General features: G+C 41.5%; 2 protein-coding genes across 2 annotated transcripts; both read left to right on the top strand.

The window, feature by feature from the left end:
- The first annotated feature begins 96 nt into the window (after positions 1-96).
- Positions 97-7,037, top strand: scamp3 (secretory carrier membrane protein 3). Its single transcript, XM_029513899.1, has 9 exons — positions 97-150; positions 432-515; positions 1,553-1,666; positions 2,064-2,184; positions 2,624-2,752; positions 4,067-4,226; positions 4,803-4,904; positions 5,288-5,405; positions 6,024-7,037. Exons 1-9 carry the CDS (start codon positions 97-99, stop codon positions 6,159-6,161), a joined length of 1,020 nt encoding a protein of 339 aa, XP_029369759.1. The 3' UTR covers positions 6,162-7,037.
- Positions 7,038-7,593: 556 nt separating this feature from the next.
- On the top strand, positions 7,594-12,468 carry rnf115b (ring finger protein 115b). The gene is made up of 9 exons (XM_029514518.1): positions 7,594-7,859; positions 8,932-8,990; positions 9,219-9,276; positions 9,366-9,547; positions 10,038-10,106; positions 10,205-10,283; positions 10,446-10,539; positions 11,288-11,403; positions 11,604-12,468. The coding sequence occupies exons 1-9, from the start codon at positions 7,782-7,784 to the stop codon at positions 11,724-11,726; spliced, it is 858 nt and encodes a 285-aa protein (XP_029370378.1). The 5' UTR covers positions 7,594-7,781; the 3' UTR covers positions 11,727-12,468.
- Positions 12,469-13,311: the final 843 nt, after the last annotated feature.

Genomic DNA, 13,311 nt, shown 5'->3' on the forward strand with positions numbered 1-13,311 from the left:
TCTGATTAGGCAGGAACAGCGGTTTCCTCATCTCATCACCAAGCAGAGGGGCTGATTGGCATTACCTCCGATTTTCGAAAACAGCCAGCCATCACCATGTCCAAATACACGAGCTTTCCAGACCCGGTGGACGACCACAACCCTTTCCAGGTAGGTGCTACTGAAGACGAGAATAAAATGAGTGTCTGCCTGTCGTGCTGCGTTTGAGGGACTGAAGTCATTGATGCTGGCTCTGTGTAATATCAGGCGGTTAGCTCCTCATGTGACATGTGAGGCCTGACTGCCCCCACTAATCTGCCCACTTGTAGCTCTTTTTAACAATAAACAGGTTAATAAAAGACCCCCACCGCTGCCAAATGGGGATTCGTGCTCCAACAAGGCAAATTTGAAATCATCTCTTTGTGTGTGTGTCTTTGTTTTGTCTGCTACAGGACCCTGCAGTGACTCAACACAGCAGCAACACAGGATATGCCACACTGGACCTTTATAACCCATTTGACAACAACACAACTGGGGTGAGTCATTTATTTGCCAAATATGAGGTAAAAGAGGGGTATACTCTCATAATCTAGAGTACTTGGTGCTATCTGTGTCTCGATTTGTTGTAAGGATGATAAACACAGTTACATTCATAGATATACAATAAAGCAAAAGCCTGCAAAATAAATTATGTTAATGTTTAATCCAAGAGTTTTTTTTTTTTTGTTTGTTTGTTTGTTTTTGGGTCATTACATATTACAGAAACACAAATCATACTTTACAGAAGCAAAATGACCACAAAACTAGTACAAGACTTCGACAAAAAAGTGATTGCTATGACACGTACACAATGATGGTAAGGAGACACAAAGGCTAAAACAGCACGCCATTCATGTTTCTTTCAGTCTTTGGGGACTTATGTTGGACTGGTGGGAGGGGCTTTGACATGTCTCTCCCCTGGGTCCCATCGTCTCATAATCCGTCCATGCCTGCTGAGCAGTCACCTGCTCTGCCGGCATATTTATCCAATTGTCAGTGTGAGAACTGGATTGCACATGAACGCACTTCACTGCACAGTTTTTGTGTTTTAACGAGCTAAACAAAGTTACAGAAGCTAAAAGAGGACGTCCAAAAAAGCTGAAACACTGGCATGTGTCTGTTCCGCGTCTCAGCTGCATCATGAGATTAGACACGAGTGATTTTTGTTGCCATGAAACTGCTTGGGTCTAAGTTATAAGTCATGACATTGCGGTTTGTTGCTTAGGAACAGCTTTGGTCCACAGCTACTTCCTGTCAGCCGTCGAAGTAGCAAACACTGCCGCAGTAGGAACCAAACTCTGGCTTGGTCAGCATTTTGAAAGTGGACTATTCTTTGAGTCCATGTGCCCAAGCTTCATGCTCACTTAAATGTTCAGTCATCCATTTCCCTTCCTCAGAGTACGAACCGTTACGGTCGGTGCGTCCACTCGTTAGCCTTGTTGTAACGTTATAATACCCAGCCATTTGATGACAGGTTATTATTCCTAAGGCCAATATTATTTTCGATATCTGTCATCTGCTAAATATTTTCCAGCCTCCACCACCGTACGAAGCCACCTCCCCCTCTGCTCCGCCTGTGCCTGCGCAGACCCCACCCAGCAGGACAACGCCCACCGAGCCTCGCAACTATGGCTCCTATAACTCCCAGGTATGCACGATTCAATGTCGAGTCGGGCTCACCTTACACATCACTATTTGCCATTTGGGTTGGATCATACTTTGTAATTCTGTGTTTTTATAGACAAAGAATCAACCCACTCAATTTCTGTTTGTAGCTGAATGACTAATCCTCAAAACACAGAACGCTGATTGACGATTGATTAATACAGCTGATTTTATGGATCCCTCCATTGCTGCTTGAAACTGTTGGTGAACTTTACCGTTATACTTAACACTTAGGATTCATACACTTGGTAGCATCTATTTCATCCCCATCGGATACTAGGTCTTTTATATCCTTAATCCTTTTCATTATTTATGACATGCACACAAGCTTTCTCTTCAAAACTTAACATGGCTGCTGCATCATTTCCCCTGTGTGCTAGACTGCAGTGAATGCAACCACGGCTGAGCTCCTGAGGAAGCAGGAGGAGCTGGAGAAGAAAGCCCAGGAGCTGGAGAGGAGAGAGCGGGAGCTGGAGTCACACAGCCTGGGACCTGGAGCCTGTAAGGGGAGGAGGGTTGGATGGATGTTTGACTCAAAGTCAAAGAGAGTGTCGTCTAGAAGGAAATCTGGTGAAATAGATAGAATTCATAGTGATAGTTTTGTCTGGGGGGGTTAGATGACGTTGAAACTTACATGTTGTTGTTTCATGTAGCCAAGTGACCTATTAGAGCAGCCAGTATCATTTTGCCAGGACTTAGACACGTCTTTTATCCTACCAACACTCTGAACACAGACATAAGCCCTCTCTGACTACCCTATACACGGCTTTCTGATGTGTTCCCTCACACCCCTGTGAATTCCAGGATCTCTTATTTTACAAATTAAGCACTGCCTCTGACTACATTGCTATTTAGGAAATGTTGATTTATCACTTGTTAAATGCTGAGCTATGGGACTTAAGTAATAATTTCCCCCCTCCCACACTCCTCTAATCTCCAGCCCGTCAAAATAATTGGCCCCCCCTTCCCTCGTTCTGCCCTGTGGGCCCCTGCTTCTACCAGGACATCAATGTGGAGATCACCCAGCGTTTCCAACGCACTGTCACCATCATGTACTACTTCTGGATGTGTGAGTTCCTCTTATTCTTACTGCTGTTCTAATGAGAAAATTCTCAGCGTAACATCAGTGTCTTCATTTAACACAACGTATGATGTGTTGAAGCTCTCCAGGTAGCTTGGGGAACCAGTTGTAAATGTTATTTAAAAGAAATTCCTTGGGCTGTCTTCACTGAATGATTTGTCAGTTCAGGAAGAGCAAAGAGAATACATTAAGAAATTAAACCTAGAGCTGACTCATGCCTTTGTGCCATCTGCTGTCCTGTCTGGAGTACAAGCCAAAGTGTTTGCATAAAGATTCTGACACTTAAGTGCTAGATTGAGGGATGTGGCAGGAACCAGCTGAAATCAGCGCTTAGGAAACGAAAGGAGATTCAGCTCTCTCCACCCAGGATGCCAACACGTGAACTGAATAGAAAAGTTGAAAATTAATAAGTTGTTGTTGTCGTCCTGTTGTCGTCCTGTTGTCTTCACACCATCACTGAAAAGTTAGAGCAGGACTAACATTAGTCTGCCGTTGGGTTCGCCTGCATTCAGAAGGTTATGTTTTAGTTCTTGCATGATTTAATTTGAACATTTATTCCATTTTTGACAAAATATCAGAACTAGGGGATGAGAAACAGAAAATCAGCAGACAGTCACAAGGCATGAAACTAAAAAGAAACCCAAACTGGTGTGATGGATAATTAATGCAAAAACTGGCTGCAGTGGCCTGGTATCATTGTGGGAACTACTTCCCTTTAAAACTATTGAATTAATATCGTTCATGATGCTTAATATTTCATTGATCATGATGTTTACTATTAAAATTGTGTGCTCTGCTATATATTTTAATGCATTAAATGTTGATAATTCTATTATTTCGCTCTTAATTTTATCTTAGCTACTAAGATCAGCTACTTATGGGATGGGATTTGTGGTAAAGCAAAACGGCAGAATTTCAAAAGTCCACTCTTTAACATCAAACTATAGAATGATTTATAACTGCTTTTCATTTCTTATACATAAGCAAGAACAATTGTTGGATCATTGGATCCCCCCCCCCCCCCCAAAAAAAAAAGAGCCAAGTCTACCTTCAGCAGCAGGCAAAGAGAAGCGGTAACAAATAGCGTCACATTGCATCAGCCAAAATCCTGACGAACTGCCCTCGTCTGTCTACGGGGGGGATGGGTTTATAGGATGTGTGTTTCAGTCCACAGCTCTGTGTTAAAGCAACAAAGAGTGAGATCCCTAAACTCGGACTGCAGTGCTGTTCCCTCTTGCTTAATTACTTCCCCTTGTCTTTTTGCACCTGTGTCATCTTTTACGTCTCGCCATCAATGTCCAGTCTGTACTTGCACGCTGCTCTTCAACGTGGTCTCCTCCCTGGCCAATTTCTGTGTGAACCCCTCTAATGGTGTTGGCCTTGGCCTTGCCATCTTGTGGGGGCTCCTCTTCACCCCCTGCTCCTTCGTCTGTTGGTACCGACCAGTCTACAAAGCTTTCAGGTGCGTACCATCACCTCAATTTAAAATCCACGAGGGCCAAAATATCAAATTTTATTCTTCACTTGCTGTTTCAAGTTTTGGGTTTTGGCTACATTTTGACATGAGAGAAGCAAAGTAAAAGCCTTACTTTGTTTCTCTAAAGGTTCACCTCGGACCTATAAAAGACACTTTTATAATGAGGCTTGATAGATGTAAATCATTTGATGAATGGCCTGAAGACCCTGATGGCCTCATGTTTTAATGGGAACTGATTCTGAGACAGAAACCATTGAATGTGGGACCAGCTAACTAGGAGACAGGAGAAAATGGAGGCAACTAAACAACCAGAAAGAAAACACAACTGTTTTGTTTAAAAAGAAGAATAATTATTTAAAGACAACACATTTAACTGTCTTGATTTAATTTACTTTTATTTCCTCTCATTTAGATTTCTCTGGTTTCATATACAAGTTTTGGTTTTAAGGACATTCAACATAATGTATCTGCATTATAATGTGTACAATAAATTGATGCAACTGAGCCGTTAATTCAGCTCATGCTCATTGATGCTTTTTTTTTTTTTTTTTCCTCCCCTAGGAGTGACAGCTCCTTCAACTTCTTCGTCTTCTTCTTTGTATTCTTTGCACAAGTGGTTGTATATGTCATCATGACTATTGGCATCCCTGAATGGGGTTTCAGGTAAGAGAAATAGTGAGCCATCCCTTGTTAGACTGCCCATTTGACGGTTCTCACACCCTGTGACACGCCAGTTACTGTGATGAAGAAAACTGTTTGAAATTGGGATACCACAATATTTTCCAGAATACAAGTAAAGTTCAGTGCAGGTTTTTTTTTTTTTTTTTTTTTTCTGGCTAATATTATTAACTAGGTGTATACCTTCCTAATTTAAATTGAATACACTGAGAGAAGAAAGATAAAGAGAGCATAAATAATACCAGGAGTACACATTTACACACAGATTGTCCTTTAATTCCATGTGAAAACATCGATATCAACTGACTTCCCTCACTGTTCTTTCTTTCTGTCTTTTATTCTTCCCCCTCACTGTGCCTTTCCCTCAGCGGGTGGATTGTGAGCCTGGCTGCTCTGAAGAAGAGTGTGCCCGTTGGCACAATGATGATGATGAATGCTGTACTCTTTACTGCCCAAACTACCATGGGAATTGTCATGCTGAAGAGGGTGAATAAATTTGTTCCCATTCAGGAGAAAATGACAGATAGCAGCTTAAATTTAGGTTGAATTTTTTAGAAGTTCTTAGTCACGCGATCCCTGTATGGACTAATTAACAGGAGATTCGAAGAACTTTTCTAAAAATGAAATTCCATGGAGCATAAGTAAATGGGACAACGTTTGAGTCTTGCTCAGTGTCTTTGCATGTATTAATGCGTATGTGAGTATCCAGGTTGTGGTCTTATAGGAAAAAACTTGAAACAAGCAATTGAGATCATAAACTTGGCAGAAAAATATTCACTGAGGTAACAAGGTATCGGTATCAAGTGAAAAAAGAAGGGGCATTTTCCCATAGACTACAGTCAGAATACACTACATAGAATGCAGTCTGAGTCTCATTTCCTTGAAATAAGATAAAGGAAGAGAGTCAAGTTTAGAAACTTCTCTGTGCAAATACTGCCACCTGCCTTGCCCAGGTGGTCCCCCTACCACCAAGCAGTCAGAATTGTGAAGAATAGCCATGATATCAGGTTCTTGGTATAATTTTCTCCCTCACAATGAGCATGATATGATAATGAACTGCTGCATGTATCATGTGTCGCTGTGCTCTGCTCCTCCCGGCTCCAGGTCCACAGTCTGTACAGGCAGACCGATGCCAGCTTCCAAAAGGCCCAGGCTGAGTTCGCCACCGGAGTCATGTCCAATCAGGCTGTACGCCAGGCCACTGCCAACGCTGCCCAGGGGGCCTTCACTGCACCACGATAGAGTGGGACAAAAGGGGCTGGGAGGGTAAGAAGGGCAGGTGGAGGGCCTTATCAACTTGATGAAGGAGCAGTCTGGTATTTATTTCCCAATAGGCGATTAGGATATGATGTCGGAGGGCTGAGTTTTTATAATATCCCCAGCAGGACCTGAACTTAAAGCGCAGGTGCATGAGACAGAGGTGGGTTTGGCTGATTTCGAAATGTGTACAGGAGGCGCTAACTATATTTGCCAAACAGGTAGTTAATATATCATAAGTGTTGACTCAAGATGCAGAAAATGGCACAGGTGTGGTATAACCAGAGACCTGTGAAAACGGTAAGATGCTGCGACTGTCTGGAAGTCACTGCAGTCTCACAAGTGTGGGTGATTTCAGGGAAAAAGTTTTATATTAAAAGAAAAAGCTGTGTGCCAAGTGGGATATTACAAGTGTGGATATTTCCCAATTTAAATGACTTGGATGTATATTGTGTTTACGAGGAGCCATGTTTGCAGCAAATGTAAGAGTTGGAGCTGAACACTGAAACATTGTCAACCTAACATTGGCTCCAAAACTGAGCAGATCAACTTTGGCGGCAAGTGCTACTTTTTTAATTTTTTTCTTTTTTTTTTTTCCTCGCTTAAGTGTAAAACTAACAAGTTTTGCTGTTGTTGTTTGGTTTTGTTATAAGTCAAAATGAGAATGCTTACTTATCGCATCGCCAAATTCATTTCATACAGCAAAGTTTATGAACGTGTTGTTTTAGTTACACTATGCTTGTCACCGTTCTGTTGGTGCTGCTTGTGGTTCTTATGATTATTACGACTACAGGTCACTGTCTTGGTTATAAAAGAAATAAATTGCCATGCTTAAATAGTCAGCTGCAGTTATCGTTGCCTTATGTTGCTGATCAAAAACAAGTTATGTGCTGCAGACAAGAGCAACTCTTCAACAGGGTCCAGTAATTAGCAGCTCCCATCACACCATCTTCTTCGACAGATGGAGTCCCACAAGTTGCCATGGAAACGGCTTCCAAGGTCAGGAGTTATGGAGAATTTAAGTATATTCTGACAGCATTTGTGTTGTTATCAGGTGAAACCTCTGTCGTTAATGATGCTCAACATCTTGTTTCCACTGTTACTAAGCGATGGTTTTATACAAACAGTATCTTGGAACGCGTTGCTAGGGAACACTTTGGTCCAAGTTTCTGCACAGAGCTCAGCTTACAGATGTAATCTGGTTTAATATTATTATTACTATGATTTTAATAAGAGAGGACCTTTTTATAGCGACACCCAGCATCGTAAAAGGAAACTGCCTTGACGTGAGTCTGACAACTTGTTGCTTTTAAAAACTTCTTGTGGCTTCCTCATCCTCTCACTATTGACCGGCTGGGCATGTTAAAAAACAACAAACAAAACAAGTGGTTAGTATTAAAAAAAAACAAAACAAAGTTTTAAAGTCTTGCCCAACAAGTTTATTTGTAAACCGGTAATTGTCGGGAACGCGCTGGCTGCTGGTTGAATGATGACAATGTGCCATCTGCCGCCGGTTCCCTGACACGTCCCGGGAATCGCCGGACAGCACAGCGGGACTTTTATGGACTGCCACACCGACGTCAGAGCCCTCCCTGCGCCGTGAAGATGGCGGAGGCTGCGGAGGAACCACAACACCGGTTTTTCTGTCACTGCTGTAAAAGTGAAACAACCCCCAAACTCCCGGTGAGTCACTTTGGACGCTGTTTTTGTTCCACACCTGATGACCCGAGCGCGGAGGGAGGGGTGGCGATTATTGGAGATGTTTTTCCTTTTGAACGCACAAAGATTTATTCCAACTATTGATTCTATAATAACACCTTGTGGGGCGGGGAGTGAGGGGGGGTAATGACACATGTGGCAGCCCGGTGCTGGGTTTATTTTGTGCGCACAGCTTGATCTTCCATTACTGAGAGAAGGAGTGAAATCTGGCGACTCACGTTGCCATATTTAGAAGCGCCACTGTTGGGGACTTTGCGCCCAGTTGTCCGCTGTCAGCCGCCTGTGAGAGGCGGAACAGGGGCTGCTTGGGTGTCACCGTGTCACCACATGCACCAGCAGCGCGTAACAGGTTCTCCATGCACCCGTCACATGTCCTGCAGCCGCAAATAGTCCCTCCAACCCGAGCAGCCCCATTTGTTTTGTTCTCCTCCGAGCTTCATTTTGGGGCTTTTATTTTCTTGGCTCGGCCGGAGGGAGCGCACTTGTTGCGCAATTCAGAGCTTTTCACGGCACAATTACGCACCGATGTTGTTCTGAGAAACAGACATCACACAAAACAAACACTGTTTGCTTGTTATAAAACTGCACTAAAGGACAACAAAGCATATTACATTATTACCACAGTTATGTGAAAGTTGACTAATGTACTCAATTCAGTTCAATTATAAGATAAACTACCGGGTGCCTATTGTTTAGTAACTAATAATATATGAAAATGCCAATTTTAGATTTTGTGGCTATTCCAATTTCAATGTGACGTCATCCATAAGATTTTGTTAAAGTATATAATTTTCGCTTTCCTGGCTCAGTTCCTTCAGGGAGTATCTTCTGCATGTCACACCCACCAACCCCCTTTCAGCCTCTGTTCCTGTGGCTGAATACAGCCAGGTCCTAAAGTCTTGTCTAAAACTCTTTGCAGCAGAGTGGAGGTGGCTGCAGCACTAGACTGACAACCACTGTTTTCAAATGAGCAGTTTTAGTGGCCATAATCGAATGTATATGTATGTTTATTATTATTGTTGTTGTTATTTTGAAGGATTTCATCTGCCCCAGATGTGACTCTGGCTTCATTGAGGAGGTGTCAGAAGACTCCAGGTAAATTTACTGCACTTTTTTTTTTTTTTTTTTTTACAGTAAGTTGAGAAAGATACCTCTCTGGTTCATGTGATTTTTAACACATATTTCAGGATTAAAAATTACAACTATCATATCTGAAAATTAAAAAAATATATAAATTTTTAAATATAAATAGTAATATGTTTTACATTTAACAGATATCAATGTCAGCCCTTTCAAATTTGTGTATTTTATGTTGCTTTCCAGTCTCCTGCAAAACAGCACATCAGTGGCCAGTGAAGAGCCAAACTCATTGTTCTCAGAAGTATGTTCTCATAAATGGCACTTTTATAACAACGCTCCGCTTTCACAAAGGATTTGTTTGACATGTTGATTCTCTGGTCTCTCTCCAAGTTATGGCAGCTGCTGTTTATGGAACGCTCTGCTCTGCTGTCACATCCACCTTCCTCAGAATCCGGTTCAGACGACAGCGAGCAGGTATCAGCAGGTCACAGCCCGTCTTCCTCTGCAGAGGGTGGAGAACCTGAATCCCCTCCCCAGTCTGAAGAACGGTCCTCAAGGCCTGCAGTGGAAGGGTATGTGGACACGGTACACAGAAACACCACCAACGTGTGCTGCTGTTAGTGAATTAGATATTATTACATTTAGAAATAGTAATCGTATGTAAACAAAACCTCAGCGTATCAGCATACATTATAATTATATAAACATTTGTATTCTTGCACATAATTTCCATTGTAATTTGTAATGTACGACTACATGACAGTCCTTGGCACTGGGGTTCGATCACCTATTTGTTATTTTCATGCTACAGCAACAGTGCTTTGGGATGATAATAAGTATTGGGTAAAATGTTTGTAATATGGAGTAGAATATAAACACTGTTTATTATTAATGGTTGCATAATACCCATGAAATGCCCATAGTATGTAAAGAACCCTGAAATCATTACACATAACTATTATTCAGCTGATAGATGATAAAGTCGTAAAGTCCAGGCGTGAGATGAAACTCTTAATGATACCATGAAGTACATGTATTGCTGTCTGTTTTTGCACTTTCAAGGATCGTGCAACAATTCTTGGCTGGCCTGTTTGCCAACAGCGGGAACCCTGGTGTTGCACCAGCTGCACTGTAAACACATTTTATTTCACATCATTTATTTTTGATTTTATGTGAGTTTGTGTGACAACAGCCAATCGATCTCTCATGTCATTCTATTTGTCCCTCAGATCCAGTATGCTACAGTTATACTCAAACCCGGGAGACTATGCATGGGGTCAGGGAGGTCTGGATGCTGTTATCACAGAAGTCAGTGATGCTGATTGCTTGTTGTCACGTAGTTTCCATTTTCTCAGATTTTTATTTTTATTTTTTTTTTAAATCTATACTTTTTTCTTCTCTGTGTTCAATTTCTACACATTTCTACACAAATCTACACTTCTGCTATTTATTTCTCTGCATCTCGTCCAGTTGTTAGGACAGTTGGAGAGCACAGGTCCACCCCCTGCAGAGAAGGAGATGATATCATCTTTGCCAACAGTTTGCATTTCTCAGGAACAGACAGGTGATCAGTCCAACACGTTTCATATAGAGACTGGTTTGATGGCTTGAAATGTAGCTTTTGAGACTTGGAGCTTTGCACTTCACAGTGTGATATTTGTACCATCATTCTCCTTTATCTCCTTTCCTCTCCTTTTCTTTAAAATTTTCCCTCCTTTCCTTTCTCGTCTTTCCTTCTTTTACACAACCCAAATATCTACAAATCTTCTTTTCTTTTTGACATTACCGCTTTTGTCCTTCCTCTTTCACTCTCCCCTTTGGTCCCCACATCTTCCCTTTCCTCGTCTCATTTTATCTCTCCTTTCCTTCCCCAGTCCTCCATCTTCTTTCTTCCCATCCCTCCGTCATTCTTTTTCTCCTCTCACTTTCTCTTTCATTCACTCTTCTTTTGTTCTTTATTGCCATTCCTGTACTACATCTGTCCTTCTCCTTCTCTCATATTCACTTTCACCCTCCTTATTGTAAAGAGTAAAACATTTAGCCATGAACGATGCAGTTAAGAATCTGTTCTCTGTATGGATAAATAAAGGTAATATAGGTCTAATTCATAATATAATTGCTTTATTCCGGCATTAGAAAGAATATTCATGAAAAGAAAAACACAGTTTACGACTGTAAAATCTGTGCTGCTAAATCTTTATGAACAGGTTAGAATTACTATGATGGACTAAAATGGCTTGTGTAACTGTCTTGTAAATGTGTTTTTTTAAAAAGATTGATTTCTGTTTGTGCCCTCTTATTTTTCCTCTTAGACAGCAGACTGGAGTGTCCCGTTTGCAGGGAGGAGTATTCATTGGGGGAATCCGTTAGGAAACTACCGTGCCTCCATTTCTTCCACAGTCATTGTATAGTACCTTGGCTGGAACTGGTAAGGATGAGAAGTGGAGGTGGATTTTGTCATCAAGGTTTTAACAGCGTGTTACACATTGTGACTTGATGGCTGTTAAGCCACAGAATACAGAAACCTTTCAACGATTAAGTGATACTTTCTCAGATTGGACTGTAGTGTGAATGCAGTTGTGTGGCTGAATTTCTGCTGACATGAACAAGTTGTCTCTGCCACCACAGCATGATACCTGCCCAGTGTGCCGCAAAAGCCTTGACGGTGTCGACAACAGCCTCCCACCCACATCAGAGCCCCCAGAAGACCGTTCCGTCACAACAGAGCAACAAGAGAGGCAGGCGATCTGAATAACGGGCCAATCAGCTCTACCTCTTTTACTGTTTTCAAGAGACATGCCGTGCACCTCAAAGCTCTCCCTCCACATTGCCAGCTACAGTAGAATACATTAAATGCTTTGCAGTCATAGGCTGCAGTTTTACTTCTCACTTGATTCATGCATTGCTGCCAAAGACTTCTATATTTTCTCCACCAACATCACCATTTTATGATACGCTACACACAAAAGGACACAGCGGTTTGCTGACAAGGTGTGGCGGCGACATGTCCTTCTCGCTACATTGACCTCCTAGGTGGTTTTCTGAATGACTGACTTTGATCTCATGAACTAATCACCACTGAGCTGCCAGTGGTAGTCAAACTGATGGGAAATCACAGAGTTATGTGAGTAGCACTTTAGCATTGAGGCTCTGGCTTACACAATTCAGTATTTTCTGGTTTTCCAACCAATCTCAGTATTATCTCGTTTATATAAAGTTGTTATTAAAGCCTAACTCTGTGACCCTTGCCCTCTGCAACTTATTTCATCTCCCTCATTATGAGTTATTCAGATTCACAAGTTTGTGTATTCATGGCACATTGCAGACTTTTTATTTAACAGACCGTTTGCCATTTTGATTGACTCTGAGTGCAAATTTATGACTTTTCTCTCTGCCTTTGTATATTTTGGTCAGAGTTAATGTAACTACTTATCTAAAATATGGCAGGAGCCATTTTAATAGAATTAAATAAAAAAACTAAATTTGAATATGGCAGTATATGTAGAATACACATAGATATAGTATAATAGCAAAAAAAAGAGCAGTAAAAAAGACTATAAACTATAAAATAAAAAATTCTGTGTTATGTGTTATTTTTTTCTTGAAAAGACTGCCAATTATAATGCAGGGACTTTAAACGATAGTTATAAGTATGTCTTAAACACACTACGAACAAAACAGGTTCCACTTTGTGTAAGAATGCAAGAAAAATGTAACGAAAAGTTCATCCAGTGTTGATGCAATGCTTAAGCAGTCTCAGCTAACCAAATCAAGATGGGATCTCTTCAAAAAGGGAAGCCAGGGTGGAAGAAAACTGAATTTTCACTAACTGTGGTGCAAAGCATCTTCATAAATATCATTCAGTCTGCTTGGATAAAGAAACTTGAAGATGTGTCATTCCACTAAACATGATGATTTTTTTTATTTTTTTTTTTATAATCACTTCCATTGGAAAGGATCTGTGAAGAGGAGGCCAGCCCAGAGCTGCAAAACCAACAGACTCAAACAGCCGACTGATCAGAGGAGATGACGGTTTCAGCTGGAACACAAAAGAGGAACAAGGTCCTTATGTGTGGGCATGAATCCTGCACAGGCTCCCTTTCTGCCCTGTGCTGTTTATGTACTGTAACATAACGCTGACTGTTGCTGGAGCCGGTTTTGACAGTTGACTGTTGCAAACCACCAAAACACAACACGCCTTCAGACAGGCCTCCAATGGCTGCACACAGTGCAGCATAATGAAACACATATTTTTTTTTTATTTTTATTTTCTGTGTGTGTGTGTGTGTGTCAACGACCACGGAGGACCGCAGAGACCGCTTTACGACGACCGACA

This window comes from Echeneis naucrates, chromosome 11 (assembly GCF_900963305.1).
Source record: "Echeneis naucrates chromosome 11, fEcheNa1.1, whole genome shotgun sequence".
Taxonomy (NCBI): Eukaryota; Metazoa; Chordata; class Actinopteri; order Carangiformes; family Echeneidae; genus Echeneis; species Echeneis naucrates.

What these genes read in the sequence shown, in the direction of transcription:
- rnf115b (XM_029514518.1), top strand. Translation starts at nt 7,782, where the DNA reads ATGGCGGAGGCTGCGGAGGAACCACAACACCGGTTTTTCTGTCACTGC. An exon ending in TGGATGCTGTTATCACAGAA is followed by an intron (nt 10,284 to 10,445) that starts GTCAGTGATGCT and finishes CATCTCGTCCAG; the next exon opens with TTGTTAGGACAGTTGGAGAG. An exon ending in TAGTACCTTGGCTGGAACTG is followed by an intron (nt 11,404 to 11,603) that starts GTAAGGATGAGA and finishes CTGCCACCACAG; the next exon opens with CATGATACCTGCCCAGTGTG.
- scamp3 (XM_029513899.1), top strand. Translation starts at nt 97, where the DNA reads ATGTCCAAATACACGAGCTTTCCAGACCCGGTGGACGACCACAACCCT. An exon ending in CATGTACTACTTCTGGATGT is followed by an intron (nt 2,753 to 4,066) that starts GTGAGTTCCTCT and finishes ATCAATGTCCAG; the next exon opens with TCTGTACTTGCACGCTGCTC. An exon ending in GAATTGTCATGCTGAAGAGG is followed by an intron (nt 5,406 to 6,023) that starts GTGAATAAATTT and finishes TCCCGGCTCCAG; the next exon opens with GTCCACAGTCTGTACAGGCA.